General features: G+C 40.0%; 2 protein-coding genes across 2 annotated transcripts; both read left to right on the plus strand.

The window, feature by feature from the left end:
• The first annotated feature begins 335 nt into the window (after positions 1–335).
• fgl1 (fibrinogen-like 1) lies at positions 336–2,943 on the plus strand. The gene is made up of 7 exons (XM_078953733.1): positions 336–578; positions 810–978; positions 1,083–1,242; positions 1,335–1,423; positions 2,008–2,096; positions 2,200–2,387; positions 2,487–2,943. Exons 1-7 carry the CDS (start codon positions 480–482, stop codon positions 2,662–2,664), a joined length of 972 nt encoding a protein of 323 aa, XP_078809859.1. The 5' UTR covers positions 336–479; the 3' UTR covers positions 2,665–2,943.
• Positions 2,944–5,231: 2,288 nt separating this feature from the next.
• Positions 5,232–24,021, plus strand: snx25 (sorting nexin 25). The gene is made up of 21 exons (XM_004073621.5): positions 5,232–6,477; positions 8,001–8,085; positions 10,255–10,471; positions 11,054–11,226; positions 15,113–15,299; positions 15,674–15,744; positions 15,854–16,044; positions 16,149–16,280; positions 16,590–16,739; positions 16,957–17,082; positions 17,188–17,352; positions 17,693–17,824; positions 18,193–18,333; positions 18,487–18,600; positions 20,751–20,828; positions 20,932–21,015; positions 21,102–21,219; positions 21,297–21,363; positions 21,659–21,840; positions 22,991–23,091; positions 23,201–24,021. The coding sequence occupies exons 1-21, from the start codon at positions 6,121–6,123 to the stop codon at positions 23,264–23,266; spliced, it is 2,937 nt and encodes a 978-aa protein (XP_004073669.1). The 5' UTR covers positions 5,232–6,120; the 3' UTR covers positions 23,267–24,021.
• The last annotated feature ends 332 nt before the right edge of the window (positions 24,022–24,353 follow it).

Below are 24,353 nucleotides of genomic sequence, written 5' to 3' on the forward strand. Positions count from 1 at the left end.
GGCTGAATGATTTAATCCATCCTTTCTATTGTCCATTGAGGACAGATTATCTTTCTCCACACACAAAGGGTCGCCTTTAAGGACATTTTGCAGATTAAAACGTTGAGTTGAAATGGCTGAGTGCTGCTAATCAACAAAAGGAGCACTTGTGTTTTGCAATAACGCTCACAGAATAGATGAAAGGGCTTGTGAAGTGAGGAAGACAGACTGACTGAGAAGAACAAATCAGTTAAACTAAAAACAAAAAACTTCTGTTTACTGTTTCATATTGTTACCATGGTCGTACAATGCTTGGCCCGGCTTCTGTTCTGGCCACTCCCTGAATATTTTGAGTATTTTACAACCGTAGAGAATCAAAAATTTCTTAAGATTCGTCCTTGTCTCCCGCTCACATGCAGTAGAAAAGTGAGAGATGCTCCTGGCCGAAAACTAAACGGATAAGAACCGATGAAAAAGAATATAAATCTTCAATTAGCTCCATGCAGTTATTATCTCCAGAGAAGAAGAGGATGAGAGCCCCACTTGTGTCGCTGATCATAGGACTGATCGTCATCACAGATTGTATTCAGCCTTTATCTGTGAGTACACGCAGTGTTTGGTTATTATGTTCTCTTGTGTGTTGTGAGCATGAAGGTTTATTTTTAAATTTAGAAAATCTTGTTTGCATTTTAATTTTTGCAGATTTAGCATGGAACTGTTTCATGTTGCTGTTGCAGAAAATACAGCAGAGAACTGACATGAATGAGGATAATCAGAAAAATAAAAGAAACAAAAACAAAAAGTAATATTTTGAATGCTCACATCTGTAGGCGTTAGAGAGCTGCCATCAAGAATTAACCCGCCTGCAGCAGCAGGAGAATCTCCTGAAGAGCCAACTTCAAAAACAAGAGCTACTCCTACACAAATTACAGCTGCAAAACCAACCTGGCAACGTGAGCAAAGCCAGAGTCGACCAGATCCAGGATACAGAGCTCACAGGTTGGTGCCACGGCTTTGAAAGCCAAAAAAAACTCTTTGTACTGTGTCGCAGAAGCAGTGACAAAATAAATAGATTGTAAAAAAAACAAAGACATTTTTGTCAGACTGCTCACAGATTTTCCGTTCCGGCTTCAAACTCGATGGCCTGTACAGAATCCAACCCAAAGGAAGCCCTGGACCCATCACGGTGTTTTGTGATATGACTGACGGAGGGGGGTGGACTGTCCTACAAAGGAGGATCAATGGAACCGAGACATTTAACAGGTCCACATGTCACACAATATCGTTTTTCTACAGCAAAATCATCCAGTAAAACCTCCTGAACTGGTCTGAGTTCATTTCTGTTCGTTCACCAGGTCCTGGGCCGAATATAAAAAGGGATTTGGAGACATGGTTGAAGAATTTTGGCTGGGAAATGACAATCTGCATTACATCACTGCACAAGGTTCATATTTTTATTAACTTTTAAATGGAAGGGTTTCTAGGATTTCTAATTCAAATCCTATCTACTGTATGAATGCTGAAAAAGAACATTTTCCTATACACAGAAACATGAAACAAGCCTGTTGAAGCATTCACCCCTTTAACTGCCTGGTCAGCCAATCGGTAGAAAGCATTTCAATAAAAAACTGATTACTCAGTTACTCCCTCAAGGCAAAAAGCAACAGATCAAAACGTGTTTTAATTAATTTTGTCTTATTTTGGGTTGGTGAAAAGTTGTTTACAGTTTATGATGATATCCCTGACTGAGATGAAACACCATTACTATTTCTTTAAAGACCCACTCTGATTCTAAATGTGTTTTTGGTGTTTTTAACATGTTCATGCGTCATTTTTCTGATGACGGGGGGCGTGTATTAAGAAATGAAGCTCATAATTGAATTTCTGGGTATTTCTTTATTCAAATCATTGGAAATCAGAAGCAGAATGCTTTTAAAATAGATTAACAGATGATCAGAGTGGGTCTTTAAGGAAAAATGTTATACTCACAGCAATTTACATTTTTTTTGTTATATTCTCTGCTTTTAGGAAATTATTCTTTGAGGATCAACTTGGAAGACTTTGATGGTCACCAGCGTGTCGCTGAATATACCAGCTTCAAAGTAGCAGATGAAAAAGTAACAATCCTATAGTATTCATTGTCATCTCTTTCAATGGTTGTGTGAAATGCTTCGCAAATGCCTTAACGCGAAGTTGCTTCTGATTTGTTCCTCACTGCAGGAACTCTACCAACTTTCCTTTGGAGTGTATGCAGGTACAGCTGGAGATGCCTTGTCTGGAAGTCATCAGGTTGGCGTGTCGGGGTGGGCCAGCCATCAGGGCATGAGGTTCAGCACCTACGACCAGGACAACGACAACTACAAAGGCAACTGTGCACAAGAAGACAAAGGAGGCTGGTGGTTCAACAAGTAAGAGCTTCATCATCAGAGTCTGACAATCTAACCAAACAAAACACATTGACCTAACAGTTCTTACAGGTAAAAATGTATTGTTTCTTCACTCTCTAGATGCCACTCTGCCCATCTCAATGGCTTGTACTACCCCAGTGGGTACTACAGTGCTGCAACTGACGACGGGGTTGTTTGGTTTACTTGGAAAGGGTGGTGGTATTCATTGAAGACAAGCATCATGAAGCTGAGACGCAGTGACTTTAATCATGACCCCAATGCAGTTCCTCTATCCTAGTTTGAACCTTTTTCCCATGAGGAAGAAACCGTTCAGCCCCGTGACTTGTTAAGGTAGTCGTTGGTGTGATGTAACTCTGTTACACAATGACAAAAACTCAACCTAATTTGTCTTAAATTTGATAAAGTAGACTTTATCTTGTGGGAACAAAGGGATGGACTCAATAAGGATGCAGATTGCTTTTTTTTCTGATTGTTATTCATAGTGTTGACTGTCCTTATGTAGGGAGGATACAGGTATACATATATTTGGCTTTAAATAAAAAAAGAATGAAGCATCAGATTTGTGGAAAAAATATAATTCTCACAGAGGTTTAAGTTCCAGGGGAAGAAAAAGAATCAGAATCAGAATCAGAATCCTTGATTGTCATTGGTGATACATGGTGACACGGTGATAAAAGGAAATTGTAGTAGCCTTGGAGTGGTGGAGAAAAAATAAAATAAAATAAAAATGCTGTAACTCACATCTCTAAACATGTAAGAACTTCATTGTCAGAGTCTGACTGACTATCTAATCGAGTCTGACTATCTGACTATCTAAATATTAGGTAATTGCATTAAACTTTAGTAAAGCCATTATTTTAAAAGGAGGGAAATATATTTTTTTCAATTCATTCTAACAAGCTTCAAACAGCTTTGACTTTAAAAAAAAGAGCTGACTTTTAGCCTTTAAAGACCGACTCTGATGGAAATTGTGGTTTTTGGTATTTTAAACATGTTCTTGTGGGATTTTTCTGAAGAGGATGATGACGAAGAAAAATTAGCTCAAATTGCATTGATAAGTTGAAGCAGAAGAACAAAATACTGCTTGGAAAAGAGCGTATTTGTGATGTAAGAAATGCACTGAGTGGGCCTCAAGCTCCCTTTCTGCTCCATTCCAATGCAGATATCTACGGTAGATTGTTTTCCTTGTTCTAGCTGGCTTAAAATTGTCCTCTAATATTACTCGCCTTTTTTGTTGCACCGGTAAGGTTAAGTTGGTGGTATGAGGGGCTGCAAGGCAGGAGACGTGTAAACAGAGAGATCTCGGGCAACGGGGAGGGGAAGGGGGGCGGGGTTGCTCTGCGCCAACAATCCCGCTCACAACTCAGAGGTGAATTTCTAATGAACTCATGCCGCTCTGCTGAAACTATGAAACAGGTCTTTTGAAATTGGCTAGAAAACTGCATAATTATCATTAAAAGATCACTTGGAATGCTTTTAAAATAGAAAAACAAATGATTGGAATAAGACTTTAAAGTATTACCCATGTTATGAGATTTAACAGTTTTCCCAAAAGTTACCATCAGCTTCTATAGTATAAACAAAGTGCCTTGAGTGTATTAAAACAGCAGTTACATAGTCTTTTTATGTTTATAATCCAGATTTTTAATGTAGACTATGCGCTACATTTCTTGTACAACCACAATTTATGCACTAATTAAACAGTGATTTCCTCTCACTTGTATGATTCTATGAAATTGTTTTGTATGATATTATTTTTAAACTACATTTAATCTCTTGTTTTGCCAAATAAATTTTCATATAAAAACGACATTATACTAACTAAATTAAATTCATTTAAATGTTTTTCTAAGCTTATAATTTATGGACTTTTAAAATTGCATGTTTTTTGCTTTTTTGGACACACATCCAATTCAAAAGAATTATTAATTAGCAAAGCAGATTAAATCCATCTCTTAAAAAAGAGCCAATCGGTAGAAAGCATTTCAATAAAAAACTGATTACTCAGTTACTCCCTCAAGGCAAAAAGCAACAGATCAAAACGTGTTTTAATTAATTTTGTCTTATTTTGGGTTGGTGAAAAGTTGTTTACAGTTTATGATGATATCCCTGACTGAGATGAAACACCATTACTATTTCTTTAAAGACCCACTCTGATTCTAAATGTGTTTTTGGTGTTTTTAACATGTTCATGTGTCATTTTTCTGATGACGGGGGGCGTGTATTAAGAAATGAAGCTCATAATTGAATTTCTGGGTATTTCTTTATTCAAATCATTGGAAATCAGAAGCAGAATGCTTTTAAAATAGATTAACAGATGATCAGAGTGGGTCTTTAAGGAAAAATGTTATACTCACAGCAATTTACATTTTTTTTGTTATATTCTCTGCTTTTAGGAAATTATTCTTTGAGGATCAACTTGGAAGACTTTGATGGTCACCAGCGTGTCGCTGAATATACCAGCTTCAAAGTAGCAGACATCTCTTAAAAAATGAGGGAATAATCAAACAGTCCAGTTCTCTTTTGTTATGTTCAAGTAAAATGCAATATTTGATTAACTATTTGACTAATTTGCATCTAATTATTGTGGAAATGAATTCCCCTTTAAAAATTCAAAGAGTTTTGTTTTCAAACTGAAAGGCGTCTTTGTAAGATCTCATCTGACAGACCCGTCTGGCGTCACAGGAACCCAGCAAGTCTAAATCTCTGTGAGAAATTCGCTTTCTCTTGTGGTACGTTTAATTATGACATGCGGTGGAGCCAGTTAGCAGGGCGGTGACGGTAATGACTCATTCAGCTGTTTCTTTCTAAAAACCCCGTCCACGCAAATTTTAGTGGTGTCCAGAACTAACGAAATGTTAATGGTTACCAACGCTGATTGGCTGGCGTCACTGTGCGTCTAGAGATTTTTTTTCGGTCAGCTGGAGCTCACGGAGGGAAAAAAACAAAAACAAACCACAACAATTATTTTCATCTCTCTGATTTCGGTCTTTAAATATTTGCGGACGGGTTCGCAACTTTTCAATCGCTGTAATTTCTCGGATGTACATTTAAAGGAAAACATCGCGAGAATGCGTTTAAAAACAGGTTTTTAAACGATAAGTGAGTAAGCTAACATTAGCTGATGTTGATCAATGTGTAAATTAGCGAGTTAATTATGTACTTGTTGTCTGTTAGCTTAGCAGTCACCCATAAAACAGTTATTTAAGTTTTATTTATGTATTTGAAAAATATAATTAGGTATATTTTTAGTAAGCGGCGTCTTTTGTCGCAGGAAACATTTACTTCCTCGTAAGGCTAGCTTTGAGGTAGCCCGGTCGGTTAGCAACCGTCACTAAGCTACTCTTCCGCCTATTCGTCGCCAAGGTGACACAGTTGCTCCATCCTTCCTACCCATCAATCCAAGTTTTTCTCTACATGCTATCCACTAAACTGTCATTATCCCCCCGAGACTATTTGGGTACGTGTGTCGTCTGGAGCTCTGTTTAGTGGATGACCAAGCTCCCGGAGCCGCGCGCTACAGCTACCGGGTGGGCCGATGCTAGTAGTACTAGGAGCGGGGAAAACATAGCGGCGTGGGTCGACGAGGAAATGTCAGAGCGGGGATGCCTCGTCCTGGAGACCGTCTTGTAGTAGACTGTGCGCTCTCCGCTCACCACCGAGATCTGGCTTCTACTAGACGAGGGGACCCAAGTTGCAGCAGTGACTCATATATGGATGGTGGGGTCGCAGGATGCCCACCCCCTCAACTACCACTACACCACAGGCTGGAGGAGGGAGCAGCAGCGCCGGAGGAGAAGAAGAGGAGCTCATGTCTGCCACCCCAGCCTCCACCAGCGACACATCGCTCCGGTTCGTCCCGGCTTTCTGCCTGGGCGTGGTGGCAGCGGTTGTCTTTCAGCTGGCTTGGGGTGGCCTGACTGTCACCTCTTTCTTCCTCAAGTTGTTTATCTACATTTCATTCGCCTTGCTGTGTTTCTTGGCTGGAAGCTTTGTTCTGCTGGTCAGGAAAAGTCCTGTCAAAGTCAGCAGCTTTAACAGAAACAGAAGGCTGTGCATGGCAAGGCTGGACTTCTTCAACAAGCTTGTGGTAAGATCATTTGTCAAACGCACGTGTATAGCGATTATTAGAACTTTTGGTAATTTTACTGCATTTGCCAGAAATAATTTCACCACACAAATTGGAATTCTTCAAGACAAGTTTGTAGATTAAATTTGATTCATTTAAAGGATTTCCTTTCTTTTTTTGATTATGTGTTGCTTTAACGACTAAATAGAAATCTTCCTTTTGTGTCTTTTTTTTGTGCCTTTAGTCCGTTCTTTCTGGCCATGCATTTCTGCTCCCCCCACATCTTCCTTTTACCGTCCTATAAAACAAAAAAGCATCACATCTCTATTAAAAAACAAACAAACACACATTCAATACACACTGCAACAATAAACGTTTCTTCATTTAGGAATAGGAATATAACTTGAATTGATGCCACACAAGGGAAATTGATTTGTTACCATAGCTCAAAACAAAACAGACAAACAAACAAACAAATAAAAAAACAGCAGTCCTAATAATAGCAAGCTGCAGCCTAGCAGCTGCCTTTCAGAGGCTTTGTGTGCTGCTGTGTACTGATGATTTATTGATGTTGACATTGGAGCGAGATTGTCACAAACATTCGTGTGGTTGACGCATGAGCTGAGACAAACACTGATGCCTTGTTTGTCAGAATTTTGTATTTAATGGGGATTAACAGGATTTGTTGGACGACCCACTGATTGGTATTAACCGATTTTTAATCTAAATGATCTTTTAGTGTTAAAAATCCCAATCATAACTGTCTGATTGTTGATTAGCAGTAAAGATGGCAAAAAGTGAAGATTCTCATGAGAAAAACTAACTAAGCTGGAGTCTAGCCTTGTGATTGTTTTTTTTGACTGATGGAGGATTTAAATGTGTTAAAATCGCACATACAAATGAAGTAAAGAAATGTTGTGATATTAGTGCACAAAGCAGCGTTTGAATTCCTTCAGTAAAGCATCATCCACGACGGATTCAGAATTAATAATCACATTTGCTTTGAAACCAGAAGCAATTGAATCTTATTAAACTATTGTGATCTAATCTGCCACCTCCGTAAAATAAAATTAAATTCAACAAAATGAAGAAAATAAGCCCTCCACTACAAAACAAAAATGTCTTTGGTTTTATTAAAATCCTGATTAGATCGAGTCAGACTGATTTTAATTTTGGGAAAACGTTTGTGGAGATTTTTTTTCTAATAAAACAAGTTTATCTGGGAGAAACTCAATGACAGAACTTACAATAAATGATTCTTTTTTAAAACTGAATGCATTAAACTTTACGTACAGCTGTGTTAAATTTAAGGGTAGACGGATGCTGCATTTTAAAATAGAGCTTTTATTGCATCTTGGGATTTGCATCTTTCGCTTCTGCTTCCAGCAATCGATGATCTGCACAAAAGTCATCATAGAAGCATTCTCCTTGACACTTTCAGGCTCGTTTTCCGTCTCCTGCTCCTTGACCAACTTACCGTTTACATCCTGTACTTCTTCTCTGCTCTTGAAGTTTAGAGACCGAATGCTTTTGTTGTTTTTCAGGGCCGTTATCTGGTGCCAGCCCAGGAATCAAGTCAGAGCAGAAGAGTCGTGGTGTCCCACAATGTGGACAAAGCTCTGAAAGAAGGTAAATAATCACAGTGTGGAGGAGCTCACAGCATCTAACTTTCTCATTAAAGGGAACACGATAAGCTATATTGGATGTCATGACCCTCAGGGTAAATGTAGACACTTAGAAGCTTTACATTTCCAATCTAGTGAACACAATTGTGTTCTCAGATTAAGTCTCTGAAAGGTAACCATTATGTGTCAGGAAGTTTTAACATTTATTTTACTGAATTATGCTCCAATGAAACTTGTTTTTAAAATGTTCTTATAGAGTTTTTCTGACATCATTTAGGAAAATTAAGCTCAAAATAGCCTTACTGAGTATTTCTTTTTCCAAATATTTGTGAATCAGGAGCAGGCAACAAAATGTTCTTTGAAAAAGATCCTATTTGTGATGTGGGAAACACTGTAGGAGGGCTACAAGCTCCCTGCTCTGACCTCTGAGCAACGGGGACGGGACGGGGAGTTGCACCGCGCCAACCATCCTGCCCACAACTCGGAGGTGAATTTCTGATAAACTCCTGCCGCTCTGCAGAAACTTTGTCAAAAAAAAAACGACTGGTTTATTGATCTGGCTAAAAATGACATAATCATCATTAAAAGACCACTGGGAGCATTTTCAACATAACAAGAGATGGTCGGAGTGGGTCTTTAAATATTTTAGCTTCTCCTTACTTGAACTAGTAATTTACTTATATAAAGTTAAGGAAGTTTTAGATACAACTGCTACAAAATAGAAAAAATGCAAACCAGTTTTAGTAAAGTCCCTTTGTTTCAGCCACATAGGGGCTTACTTATCTTACTTACAGGACAGTTGTAAACATCAGAGCTCTGTTAGCCTGGAGCACTGAGTGAGTAATGGTTGACCTGGGTCATGGAAGAGTGAATATGCACCATCTGAAGCTCCCAGGCCTTTAAAAATGTCTTTTTTTAGCTAAATTTCAGGAAATAAATTGTTCCTTTTGCTGAATGAATATTAAACTTGATTATATCTGGCCATCAGGAACTCGATCAAAGTTTGGAGACCCACTTTGATCATCTTTCAATCTTTTCTAAATGTCTTCCCAGTGGTCTTTTATTTAAGATTATGCAGTTTTTTTGGGGCTTAAATCCAAAAAACCTGCGTCATCTCTTTAGTCTGCAGATTTCATTAGAAATTTGCCTCTGAGATATGGCATCGTTGTTGCAAATCAACCCCAACCCCCCTTCCCGACACCCATAACTAAGAGCACTCACACTCTCCTGCTAGCTTACAGCCTCTCACACCCTCAACCTAACATTAGCGGTGCAACAAAAATGGCGAGCAGTATCTGAGTGATCTAAATGGCTTTTTTTTTTCATCTGCTCCTGATTCCCAACACTTTGAGTAGAGAAATACTCAGAAATGCAAATTTGAGCATCATTTTTTTTATATATGTTCTCCATCGTCAGACACACGAACACCAAAAACACATTTTTATCGGAGAGAAACTAGATAAGTTTTCTACTATTCAAGATGGGTTATCATTAATAACTCATTTATATTATAATTATCTGAAGGCGGTAAATTTAGCAGTTCAATTTCCTGGCAAAACAATAAAAACATAAAGAGAAATTAAGTAAATGTTCAAATGTTTTTTTTTTTTTAATTATTGGTGTTGATCCTTACAACACTTAACAACTCTGCTCTTTTTATAGGAAAAAGGAGAGACCATGTCCTGTCTCATCTCTGCAGGATGCATATTGATTGTGTAGAGTATTAAATAGGCTTAGCTCAGATGTAATTATCCAATAAATGATCCAATCTAAACCTTTAGAAGTATTTCACACTGAGGAGAGGGATGAGAGCGTGCATGTCGTCCTCCCACAGGCTGCCTGCGTTTGCCTCATGTTGAATGTGACGAATGGTCTGTTTTTTTGTGTGTTTTATGAGTCATCCCTGTGATAGACTAATGATCCGTCCTTTGAAGCGTCGGCGCTGCTGCACCTGGCCTTTGGGGAAATGAAACCTGCTGAACTATTTGTGTTCATTGGTTAGGCCAAGTTTGCTGCAGTAAAACTGCTCTTCTTTTCAGGAAAACAAAGTTAAAGACTTTCCAAAAAAAAGTCTAATTAAAACATGTACAGTATTTTTGTTTTGTTTTTTTACTGTCTGCTTGCGGGGGTGTTTGTATTGTCCTCTAATCTTTCCATTTCTCTCCCCCCCCAGTGTTTGACTATGCTTACAGAGATTACATCCTCTCCTGGTACGCCCCCCTCAGCCGGGATGAGGGCCAGCTCTACTCCATGCTGTTGGAGGACTGGTGGCAGATGATCGGCCAGCTGAGGTCCAGGCTGGCCGACATCAACCTCGTCAACGTTGTGTGTTACGACAGCATCCGCATCCTTCACACACACTTCACCGACCTCAAGGCCGCATCTGCAAGGTAAAACAGCGCACAGCTGTTGCCTGTGTGGTTTTGGGGCAGTGTTTGCATCGGAGGAAAAACTCAATTAAAAAAATGGTGGTGCTTAAAAGCATCGACAGGCAGCCTGAGAGCCATGACTCACCGATGTTTGTCCACTTCTGATTTGTCGTCGAGAAGCCTCACCAGTGTCCGTATCCAGCATCATCACTTTATGTACACAGAGGGAGTCAAATTACTGCAATTCAGAGGAGGGTAAAAAGAAATCGTTAAAGTTCTAAACTCCTGCTTCCTTCAGCAACATGTGGACGGAGCTGACAGACTGAGTGATGATTCATACACCTCATTTAGTTCTATTTTCTTGACAAGTCAGCCTCACAGCTGGATCAAACACGTCTGGCTTCCAGGATCTGCTGTAGTTAAAGAATGCGTGTTATGTTTAAGGAGGGAACATGGACATACACATTTATTGAGGGATAACTAATGATTCCAGTCAGGCTGGCTGCATGTCAGATGATATGATCAGACATTAAGCTCTGGAGGAATAACATCTAAATAAAGAAGAAAAAAAAGAATCTCGTGTCACGTGTTCTGTGCTTCCAGACCAGAGGAAGTTTCTCGGCCTTTTCCCCTCCATCCCTGCTTGGTCAGCCCAGATCTGGAGATGGCCTTTCTGCGCTGTGTAGCAAGAATACTGTTGCTCTGTCTGCTGCCGCAAAAGGACGCCAAGTCACACACGCTACGCTGCTGCCTCACAGAGGTCATCACCTCCAAAGGTACCGATGAGCTGCATGACACTCAGCTGCACCTGTTATTAAGGCTTGAAAATGTTGTTTATAGAAAGTTTTTGCTTAGATCCATTTTTGTAAGTTGAAGAAAGTTCTCATCACGCCCACTCAAACTTCTGCTGAATCAAATACCGTTGTCTCTTCTAAACACGTTAATAACTTCATAAAGTTACATGTGATGATATAAAGCTATTATCTTATTAAGATGAACTAGATTATTTAATTTTTTTTCATATGGCAACAAAGGACTTCTCCTTTCAAGTCTAATAAGGGATGATTACATTTAATGGGACAGTAATGAGAAAGAGAAGCTCTCCAATTCTTTGATAGACAGATAAATAAAGAACGCTTCATTTAAAGCAGCCTTATAAAATGTACTGCGTACAAATGCAGGTTAGGATTCATATCTTACAAAATAATAGACAGTTGTGTTGTTATACTGGGTTCACTTTTAGCATTCATTTTCAACCTTTTTTGAGCCACGGCACACTTTAACCTTGACAAAAATCCCGCGGCACACCAGCATACAAAAAAAAAAAAAGGAGAAACTCATAGTCTGTGTTGATTCTACAGCCCCTCTGCAATCTCACGTGCATTTTTGTGATAATTGTGGCAGAAAAAGCTGGAAGCTGCAGATGTTTTTCTAAAAGATGTAATAAAGTTAAGTTAGAAGATTTAAAAACTGTTTGATGTGTTCGTTGTGGTTTCAAGACGTTAAAGGAAGACTCATTGTGCGCTGAGACGCTGCCACTTAAACCCAATGCATCATGGTAGATGTAGTGTGAAAACTGCCGTGAAAGAGCAGAAAGACTGGCGTCTCTGAGCTTCATTGTTTTGTTCACTTGTTCCCCGGTCTGACACCGGATTCTGTGGAAAGCTACACCGCTAAATATGAGCTTTAGCTGGTATTTTTGTTAGAACTGAGAGACTTTATGAGCTAAATCGAAACAAGGAAGTGAAGACTTTAACCAGTTCTGATTGGTCAGACTGATGATGTGTGATTAAGCCTCCAAGAATAATTGGCGGAGACAGTTAAAGGGGCGGGACTTTTCCTAAAACAGTTATAGCTGCGGCTAAATCCCGGTACTGTCATTCTTTTCAAAGTGTCTTTAATAGAATCAAATACGGTAAACCAGGGCTCCAGACTGCGACCATTTGGTCGCATTTTGCGACCAAAATTTGAGAGTGTGCGACTGAATTTTACATCCAGTCGCACATGTGCGACCAGTAAATTTGCCTCCCCCACCCTACGTATTTTTTTATACATTAAACTTGGAAGGGGCACGTCAATGATCAATGAAATAATCAATGATACGAGAGCGCACACGCACGCAGGCAGACACACACACTCGAGCACATACTCATGAGACGCGAGCACACACTCGCGTGATGCCCGTCTGTGAGGCGGCCAATGCGTGTGAGAGGAATAGGGAAAGCCACTTTAAGTGGCTAAAATGCGTGGAGGGGGAGGGGCCTAGAGATAATCGAGCGCGCGTAACATCTGTCGGAAGGAAACGGAGAAAAATATCATCACAACCTGTGCGTGCATCTGAGCTATGAGGAAGCGAACTATAGATTCATTCTTCCGACCTGCTGCTAGTGTACCAGTGCCAGAGTGTACAGCAGGGGTCTCAAACTCTCGGCCCGCAGGCTATTTGCAGTCTCCAAGATGATATTTTGCGGCCCCCGCCTTAATATGAAGGTTTAATGATACTGCAGGCCGCCAGTTTTAATGAGTGACACTTTTTCATTGTCATGCACAGAGATGACCAACCAATCACAGTGGGGTATATGACTCTTGGGGGCGTGGCAATGACAGGACTTGAAAGCAGGAAACCTGACAGCCCCCTCCCCGGACCACATTAAGGAGTTCCTTACTTTCCTTTTTAGAACGTATCTATTCGCTCGTAATTTTCTACATACATGCAGTCTGTGCTGAACTTGTCTCGCACAGAACCGGAGGAAGGTTTAGGTTTTGGTTACGGCGGCGCATCAAACGGTTATGCACGGCCGTTACGGCAGCACACCGCTCCCGTCCCGCGGGAGTCGGGTCAGCTGAGGAGAATAAATGTCCCACACCTACATGCGTGACAGCTAACGGGGCTTGAACTTTAAACACGTGCGGGCAAAAACAACATTAGTTTTAGACACACTGAAAATACGTGGGGAAATGCAACGATAGACGTGCTTGACATGAACCGGCACCTCGCCTGGATCGTTGGGGAGACCAGGCCGGGGGGGTTGTTCTTAACATTCAATTTAGTTTTAATATTTCTCTCCTCCTTAGTATGATCTGTGTTGTTATATGTTTATGATTATTTTAATGTTTTGTAATGTATGTAGCCTTTTTTTTTAATGAATTGGTATTTTAAATTATTTTAATTTATCACTCAACTACAAAAACCATCAGGACACATGTCCCATAATGCATTGTTTTGTAGTCTGTAGGGCAGCTTTCAGTCAGTTCAGTTTCCAGCTGTGTCCGGGTAGGTTTGCCCCTTGCTCCCACCCCTTTCTCGCGATATATTTGCGATGATTGACAGTTGATGTTAGAGCAAAAACAAAAATATATGTCTCACACCAGGTGATCTGCGCAGCGTTGAGTTCACCTGGGTGATCTCAAGCACACTTATTGTGCATCTTGGCTGCACCTATTTGGTGTCACAAAGATACATTTCCATCTGTTTTCTTTACTATTTGTACTGTCATGACAGTGATGGTGCTGTCAGTTTACCTTCTTGTTGCATCTTCAAAAGTGCAGATTAAAATGTGACACTGAATTTGAAACAGCACATTGTAATTTCTGCATCTATTATTAAAGTATTTATTCATAATACAGTGGAAATTAGTAGATTTGGTTAGCATGTTGATTTACGGTATGCGCCCCTAAATTTTCTGGTTGTGCCCCTAAAATTTTCAGTTAGGGGCCACAGTGCTCCTAGTGAAAAAAGTTAGTCTGGAGCCCTGCGGTAAACGCAAAGAAAAAAGTATTTCACGATCTTTCATATTTCTAACTACTCAGTGTTTTATCAGGGCCTGTTTGGATGAACAAAGAGTTGATAACCTGGAGATGGTAAATGTTTTTAGATCAGTTAATGAGGGCAATTTCCCACGGCACACCTGACTATCTCCGCCGCGGCACACTGGTTTAAAAACACTGAACTAGGTCACTAAATTTTAGTATTTTCAAATGACTAAATGATGAACCTGAGGGATCTCTACATTTACTTTTTGTAATGATTCTTATTGCCGTTTTCTTTGGTAACGGTAGGATTGGGGTTAAATATGTTTTATAAATAGTGCTCCAAATTTCTACACAATATTAAAAGTGTGGGGCAAACTTTCATGTGACCACTCTCGCCAATCAGGGGTGAGCTTTTTGGAAGCCACTCTCCTACCATTTGAAAGTGCGCTACACAAAATCTGTTAAAAGTTTTGAACGTTCAGCGTGAGACTACATACTTTTATTGAGGCCTCTGATCGGTCAGTTAATAACTTGAATAACTTTTACTACTGAAAAAAGAAGGATTAACAAAAAAGATGTTAAAAAAAGCACAATAGAATAAGTAATAGCTGTTTATTTCTCGGAAGAAGTCTATGGTATTTTGGCCACTTGGAGCCTGTGGTCACTTCCTGTTTGAAATGTCAAGGGGGAAGGGGTCGCTCAGTCCAACCCTCATATACAGTCAATGTTTGGAACAAATGAAAAGGTCCTCCAAACACAAACTCCCTCACTTCTTGTCATTCGTTTAACATCATTTGTATAATATGGTATTTCCTCTGATAGAACAAGTGATTTCTACCCAAATGATGGCATTCAGACAGTTTTAGCAGAACAAAAAGCGAATGTGTTGTTTCTGCCTGTGTTTCTCAGTGTTGAAGCCTCTGGTGGAGGTGCTCAGTGATCCAGACTCCATAAATAGGATGCTGCTGTCTCAACTGGAGCAGAGGGAGCAGCAGGCTGAGCAGCAGAAAAAAGCCTACACCTACGCTGCCTCCTATGAAGACTTCATCAAACTGATATCAACTTCTACTGATGTCGATTTCCTCAAACAACTCAGGCATGACAGCAAAGGGACACACACACTCACAAGTACACACACACTCGACATGAAACTGCACCTTCCTTCCCAAATTCACTCTACTGTGTGTGTATTCAGGATGACAGACGGGCTAACCAGTGATAGTTTTGCCATAGAGCAGTTACTATGGAAACAGATCGGGATTTTACCTATACTGAAAAACTACAGATCGTTATTGGGGCATTTTCACAATCCGTCAGTGTTGTCTCACTGATTATGTATTATATATACGGTACACAGAAAATTGGTGTGATTTTTTTGTCATATTTTTCTCTTTCAGTTTTATTCTGCTTATTTATCTGAGAATTTTGGCTTGCTTGATGTCTTTTCTTTCTCTGTATTTTCCTTGTTAGGTATCAGATAGTGGTGGAAATTATCCACGCCACAACCATCAGCACCCTGCCTCAACTCAAAAAGCAGAAAGGTAAAATAATTGCACAATTGCGTGGCAGCAAATCCCTGAAAACAAGACAAATATGATGCCTTTACTGTAACTGGAATTTTTAAAACTTTCCATCGTCGCTCGCTTTTAGAACGAAAAGGTAAAGAGTCTGCTGCCATGAAGGCAGATCTGCTGAGGGCCAGAGATATGAAGCGATATATCAATCAGCTGACTGTTGCTAAGAAACAATGTGAGAAACGGATCCGGCTGCTCGGTGGACCCAACTATGAAAATAATGAGGACGGAGGAGCCGACGACAGCGATGAGCCTCAAAGCCAAAAGGTGCGCTTCGTTTGGATATAAAATCACTTAGAATGGTAAAAACGCCTCAAAGTCACCTTGAAAAACAATACAAATATTTTTGTTTTTGCTCTTTTCTCATGCAGATACTGCAGTTTGATGAAATTCTGTGTAATCCGGGTTACAGAGAGCATTTCAGAGTTTACATGGAAAGAGTGGACAAAAGAGCTCTAATCTGCTTCTGGGAACTTGTGGAAACTTTGAAAACTGCCAATAAGGTTTTCTTTCAACACATTTTATTGTTTATCCCAACAACTGCTTGTTATTGTTATTTTAAAAGCTAAAAAATCAGATGATACATTTTGTAAAGCTGTGTTTGGAGGTTAAATTTGTTTTAAGAGAATCTTAAAGAAAAAGATCATGTCATTTATGTCTTTCCTTATATTTGTTTTTAGCTTCCCTGCTAATCTAAATAAAAACATTTCTGCATGTTGAGTGATAAGTGCTGTTCAATTTCTAAATAACCTTGGGAGATTTTTTATAAGAAAAGATACACATAACATATTTTTTTTTCATGTGTTTGGCAGAATGAAGTCCCCCAAATCGTTGGAGAGATCTATCAGAAATTCTTTGTTGAAAATAGGGAAATTCAAGTCGAGAAGTTTCTTCTGAAGGAAATCCAGCAAAGCCTGGTGGGAAATCGAGGAACACAGGTCTTTGTTAGACTCCAAGAGCAGGTAAGTAACATTTTCCATTTTATTTTGGTTCACCTGTAAAGCACCAAACCACAACCAAGGCTCCACAGAGATTATTGAAATAGTACTCATTTGTCTGAAATGTCTGAAGAAGTGACCAACAGATTACACTGGAAGGTCTGCGGTTCCCTGTGTTCATTAAAAATGTATCTCACAGTTTTATTTTTTTATGGTAAAACTTTGCTCACATTTCCTGTAGGTGGCTGAGACGATGAGAGAACGGTACTATCCTTCTTTCTTGGTTTCTGACCTCTACGACAAGCTGATCAGACGAGACGAGCAGCACTGCCAGTCGCAGGGCAGCCCAGAGGAGAAGGGGGAAGAGGTCTGCTGCGCACACATAAACGAAGAAGACTTGTTTATGTTTTTCTGCAGTCAAATGCTTTGAGTCAGTCTTTATAATAGCTGGTCTGTACCCTTTTGTCTGCAGTGCCAGGGTCTTGATGCAGGAGAAGAGGAGTGTGATGAGGGCACTAAAGGAATCAATGAACAGGCCAGCTATGCTGCCACTAAATTACGCCAACTCTACGACAAACTGGAGTACAAGAGACAGGCTCTGGGCTCCATTCAAAACGCCCCCAAACCAGACAAAAAGGTAACCGATCACAAGCAGACGCTTCAGAAATGTAACAATACTGCATCAAAAGTCATGTTTTAGTTGATCTCATTGGATTATAGCACTTTAGGGCTGGACTTCACTGTAAAACTTCTAGATTTAGACTCTTAAGGTCACAACTTGATTCAGATCAGATGTGTTTTTTTTAATTAGAAACTAAAGAACAGTTTGTTCTTTCCACCCACCTGAGAAAAACACAACAAACTGCTTTTAAAAATAGATTCATAGATCCAGGTTGCACATTTTTAGTGAGGAGGAACTCCGTTATATACGCCAGTATATAACTTTGATTTCCATGCTGTCTTATGTGCATTTACAGATAGTCAGCAAGCTAAAGGAGGAAATCGGAGCCATGGAGAAGGAGCACAGCGAACTCCAGCAGCATATCACGAGAACAGACTGGTGGTGTGAAAATCTGGGGCACTGGAAGGCTACCATTACATCTGCTGAGGTCACAATATTTTTTTTTCTTTCATCCTGTTCTGTAGTTTTGACCTTGTGTTGGTTTACTGTTTAATTGATCCGAAGACCCAAAAGTCCTTTAAAACATTTGCTTTAATGAGAGAAATAACGGACACTAGTGTGATCACTCAAGCGGAACAGCAAATTCAATTAGGGAAAAATAAATGTTCAACCACAGAAGCAGCTGAATTGTTTCTACTTGGTTGTTAACATTACTGCTGAAAAGTCCTCCTGTCAATCAATCTCCTCGTAATTCTTATAATGCTAAATGCAGAATAGCAAAATATGCAATAAAATTGTTCCATAATGTATGGATGAATGCAGTTTCACTTTGTCTCTTTCTTTGTATTTTTTTAGGCTGCAGAGGAAAGCGGTGAGACTGTAGCTTGCTACGGCGTATGCGTGAGTCTCACAGAGGGGGAGGAAACGCCAAACAGTCGATGGAGCGTTCAGCGGAAGCTCTCTGAATTCCAGATTCTGCACCGGAAACTTACCGAGGTAACTTCTTTAAATCTAAGTTTGGTCTCATCTCTTCAGATCCGCAAGAGAAAAAGCTGAAAAAACGAGTAGGTGATGATTTTAAAAACCCAAAAGTGGTTTTGTCCTGTAAACTTCTGCCAAAATGTTGAACTCTTTCTCACTCATTTCCAGTGTTTTCCTTCACTAAAGAAGCTCCAGGTACCATCACTGAGTAAACTTCCCTTCAAGTCTATTGACCAGAAGTTCCTGGAAAAGAGTAAAACACAGCTCAATGCCTTTCTACAGGTAAACAATAAACCTAAAAGCTTACCATAATTTCCTGACTACGGAGCGCACCAGATTATAAGCCGCACCCATTACATTTTTAAAGGATAACCCATTTTGTACATACAGAAGCCGCACCGGTCTACAAGCCGCATGTGCCCACATTTAAACGTGTTGTAGAATGAGGATGTGTATGTAATGAAACCGCGCGCGTGCGTGTGTGTGTGTGTAGGAGGGAGCGAGAGCGTGCAGCAGAAGTGTGTGGGGGGTTAGTGTTCATGTGTTCATGATTCTTTATTCACCCGTTCTGGAGGTTCTGAGGGTCCGAACGGGGAAGTGAACCCCGAAAGATGGAGAGGATCTCCCCTGCATTTTCCGACCACCGTCAGAAAGAAAAAAGTATTTGCAAGAAAGGTGCAACAATATTTACAAAGAAAGACGGTACACAGAAAGAGTTTTCAAAGTTTTAATGATATACCTGAGCTTTTCTTTCCAAACGGTGCCTGTGACACGGCAGCAATATGGTAGTAACAGCGCTAACAGGGCTGGTTAAAAAAACATTCTGGTAAAAGTTGCGGAGGGAGAAAAGAAAAAAGCATGCGCCTATGCGCAGAGGCGCATGGCGCCAAGAGGCAAGCGCTGTGCACAACAGTGACACACCGTAACACAGCGCTGGTTTAAAAAATATAAACGTAAAAGTCACTGAGAGCTTTCTTCATCTTCCTCCTGTGCACTGAAACCATGGAAGTCTTCTTCCTCAGTGTCGGATTGGAATAGCATCAGATATTCTTCGCCACACACTCTCAGTGTCTCCTTCGTTGTCGCTGTCAGTGTCGCTCTCATCCTGAGGCAAATTCACTCCTGAGCTTTTTCATTTTCATCATTTTTCATGATGAGGGTCTGTTCGTGCTATTCATTCACAAAGCAGGAATTTACATTAAACTTGCATCTTCCTGGACACATTTACCGTATTTCTTCTGCTCGAGCGCCCCTAGCGGCCGTTAGAAAAAAAGCATAAAAAAATAAATAAAAAAAGCATAAATTAGCCGCATCATTGAATAAGCTGTAGGGTTGAAAGCCTGTGACAAAAGTAGCGACTTATAATCCAGAAATTACGGTATATCCTATTAAACTTTCTCAACACAGAAAGATTCCTAACATTAAAGCATCAAAGGGTTAAAACCACTGTTTTGCTTTTTTATTTTCCTATAGAATAATCTTGAGGTTCAATTTGGGTCAGTTGATCTGATCAACTCAGGCCAAAGTTTAAGGAGAAATTTAAAAAATGTCACTAGTTCTAATAATTAAATCAATAGATGTCATCTATAAAATGTCAGCAGATTCTTGAGTAGTGAATGTAGGTTAGTTTAAAGCTTGTTATCCTAAAACTCCTCGATAGCTTTAGTTCCAACTTCCCTCACGGGGTTAAAACCGGGCAAACATTTGGCCCACGCAAACCTTTAAGACTGCCGTTGTTCGTACTCATGGTCACACACATTTTTTTCTATGGGCAGATTTGCAAGTGACAGATCGTAGTGAACACACAAAAAAACCCAAATGGTAACAAAGGGACTTCCCTTTGTGCAGGCATGTTGTACGGATTTTTGATCTTTTTCAGTCCCCCCAAATCCTGCGCGCTGTTCATGTGATAAGTGCATGCCTCTTGTGGACTCTTTGCGTGCAGCCTGACAGTTATAAATGAGGAAATTAGACAATCAGAGCATAGTTTGTGCAGACATCCTACAGGTGTCCTACGGGCACAACACACATTCAGCTTTTGCGGGTGGTCAGTAAGGCGCCAGTACCCACACATTACGAACACCTAGAGTGTGAAGCAAGGACACTACGACAGCATCACCTGTATGTCAAACAAATAACTTCATGATACACTTACTGCACAAAAGACATTTGTACGTTCCATTGTAATGATGTCCCTTTAGGTGGTTGTACAAGTCTCAAGGAGACATCAAGACACACCTGCCTCCCCTTAAGATACAGACGCTTCTGTCCTCGACCCTCAACTACCCAAAAACCCACAGCCCCCTTAAGGGTCAACCCCCACATGTGGGTGCATGTGACGAAGACGAAGGCTTAAGAAAGAGGAGAGCCTAAATGAAAAGTTCCTTCTTGTTTTTTTTATTAAATCCTCCTTGTCCATTGATTTGTTGTAGCGTCTGCTGACAGATGATCGATTGTGCCAGTCTGAGGTGCTCTACGCGTTTCTCAGCCCATCTCCAGAGCATCTCAAGGTAGCTAATTTCCCACACTGTAAAAACGAAAAAAAAAAAAGCTTTAAGATATTAGAGTTAGGATTCAGTGGGAAAGTACTAATGTGCTGTTGAATTTTTGAAGGTGATGTCTATTCAGAAGAAGTCGTCTTTCTCCCTGGCCTCTTTTCTGGAGAGACTTCCTGGAGATTTCTTCTCCCACACTGAGGTAAAGGCTTGGACACAGCTGCCATGTCATTTTTGAGACTCGTAGCCATCTTGCTTTCACATTTACCTGTCACTCACTGTTCAAAGGAGGACGGCGATGAAGACAGTGATCTGTCAGACTATGGCGATGAAACAGACGGGAGGAAAAATGCCTTGGCTGAACCTTGCTTTATGCTGATAGGGGAGATTTTTGAACTCAGAGGAAGTGAGTAGTTTTCTTTAAAAAAAAAACCTGCATGTTATATGTCAAATTCCTTTTCTTACAACTGTTTTCCCTCTTAGTGTTTAAGTGGGTAAGGAAGACTCTAATTGCACTAGTCCAAGTAACCTTTGGACGAACTATTAACAAGTGAGTATGACTTAAACATACTAAAACTCTAAAACATAAAAGGCGACATTCCATCAATTCGATTACTGCAAATATATTTTTATATTTAAATATTTCTTTTGTACCTCATGATAAGTCAGTTTACTGGATTAGTGAGTCTCTGAATTCATTTTACAGATGTTTTTGTCAGAGTTGCTGCAGCTTTTTATTATTTAGTTGTATATGTATTGAGCTGTGCAGTGAAGCATTTCACAGGGCGATCATTTTCACGTTAAAGTTCTGATGCTAACATAAACTGTGTGTTTTGTTTTTGTAGACAGATCCGAGACACTGTTAACTGGATCTTCAGTGAGCAGATGCTGGTGTGTTACATCAGTGTGTTCAGGGACACCTTCTGGCCAGATGGGAAATTGGCACCACATTTGGAGAGTCGAACTGATTCTGAGCGTCATGAGACCAAGGAGAGGGCTCAACAGAAGCTGCTAGACAATATTCCAGGTGGAAACGCTTGCAGACATGTCTCATCAGTCCCTAGCTGCTTTCACACTCCCATCTTGTTCGCCCTGCTTTTGTCCTGCTGCGAGACACAGCGTCTTCCACTAGAACGTTTTGTTCCATCTCTGGATGTAAGAATAATTATAACGGAACTAGTTCTGTCTAGAACAAGTTCTGTCTAGGATGGTTTGCTCTAAAAGCCGGGTGACACTAAAGAGACCTGACATGTTCAACTGTGCTCTGTTAATTCACGGAGTCTGATAATATACGCTTTGACCAAATATTTGATGTTGCTGTGCGTAGAACTTTACGTATATTTACAAGGATAAAGCTCACTGCGCCCCCTGGGAATCGAACCCAGCATCTAATTCATCCGCTTTAGATAATTCAGTTTGCTAGCCCCCACGTCCACGTTCCAAACGTTTGATGGCCAGATTTCGTGTTGAGGTGTGGCCTTCCAAATATGCTCACTCACTGATTGGCGAGAGTTGTTGCCAAAAAACTTTAATTCAGGCTAACTTGGAGAAATCCCTGCTCACTGAGGTCGTTTGACTCCAATACGGCAGCGTTGCAAAATAAATGGCGAGTGAATCGACTTAATTTGGTTGGGGCTGGCAGTAAGCCATTTTCTATGGGTGATGTCACACTCACTCAGTCCAGTTCTTTTATGCAGTCAATGATTCAACCTCAGGTCTGCCCACCTGTCAGCTGTACTGTTCCTGATCATACTTGGAGAAAACTCAGATGGTAAATTCTTGTTGGCGCTTATCTTAATGTGTTTGTGAGGGCTTTGCCTGTGTCTGATATGAGTACATTTGAATTGTAATCAAGCATATTCACAACATTGTGTTGTGACATTCTTGCTGTGAAGGAAGTCTTATTTTATTGACTGATAAAGACTATATAATCCAGTGAAAGGGAACACAAGGACAGTTTAAAGGAACTTATTGTGTGAACTAACACCTGGAGAACTAATGAAATTAGACTGGTTGCTTTTGACAGGAAAATTTTGTGTTAATGTGTGATAGGGCCTTCTGTTTTGTAGTTGACGTGACTAATAAAAAGATAAATTCTGTTGTACGTTTTTGTCTTCTCTGTACAATGTGAAAGATGTTGTTTTGTGTGAACACCTTTCTTTTTTCTTATTCCTTAGATGCACTAGCAAATCTTGTTGGCCAGCAGAATGCCCGCTATGGAATCATCAAGATCTTCAATGCACTGCAGGAAGCTAATGCCAACAAACATCTTCTCTATGTAAGAAAAAACGCCAAACTGTCCCATGAAACAAACAAAAAAAAAAACAACCAGATATATTCTGTCACTGTAGGAAATGTGAGAATTTTTGTCTCACTGTCTTTTTCAGGTGTTGATGGAAATGCTACTCAAGGAACTATGTCCTGAACTCAGAGCAGAAGTGGACAATATCTGACCATGCACAGAAGACGAACACTCACACTCATTCTGAGGTTCCACCAGATCATTTTCCTGGCCTTTCCGTTCCTGACCAATCACACACTGCCATTCCAGCCGGGAGAATGAAGCTTCTGATGGACAGCAACTCTTTTGGCCAGCTTTAAAACTCACACCGTCTCAGTTAATATTAGTGTGTTATGAAGTGAAAAAAGAAAAAAAAAAGCTGAGCCATCATGAGGCAGATTTGAAGGGAGGCACTGGTGCAAATCTTAAACTAAAGGGGGGAAAAAATGAACGTGGGTTTGACTTTTCTTCGGGGAAGTTGTTTAATTACACTGATCACATTTTTAGCCCTCATTCACAAAGTACAAACTGTATTTTTGACTTTTCAGTAATTTACATGTTTTCCTTTTTCCCCCTCCAATTGCACTACATATCTGGATAAATTCTAGGGCAGAATTAAAATGTTCTAAATGACAAAAACAATGACAAAGTAATTCAGATAAATAGTAAATTTCTGAGGCAGGTGGTCTGCAGATGAACTGTTGAACACACTCAAAGATTATAGACCTCCAAAGATTCAGACCACTGAACCTTCTTAAACACAACCTGAGCAACATTTGTGTTTCTGTGATTCTCGTCAAAGCTTATAATTGTGCAATATAATTTCGTGTAAAAGTCATTGTGATTTTATTTATAATTGATAGATTTTATTTTTACCAATTTGTTTAGAGAGCATTTATATGAGCAATAAATCACAAAGTTAATGTAGCGTTTGTGTTTCTGGATTTTTGTACATAATTATGGGTACAGATGATACAAAACATTTAATTCTCAAAAAACATAACTCTGGAGATGATATAAATCAACCAGTTTCAAACTTTTTTTAGCCGATTAGTATGGAAAAAAAACAAGGTAAAACTGTGTTAACAGAGTTAAAGTGGCCATGTGTGTCTCTATTACACAACTAGTCAGCCTTTATATACATTCATAATATGCACTATTTAAGACTAATGTGATGATAAATTCTCCGATGACTCTGTGGTTGTGGGGTGTATAAGCGGTGGGCGGGAGGAGGAGTACAGGAGGCTGGTGGACGGATT

Source organism: Oryzias latipes, chromosome 10 (assembly GCF_053564925.1).
Source record: "Oryzias latipes strain Hd-rR chromosome 10, Olatipes_Hd-rR_3.1".
Classification (NCBI taxonomy): Eukaryota; Metazoa; Chordata; class Actinopteri; order Beloniformes; family Adrianichthyidae; genus Oryzias; species Oryzias latipes.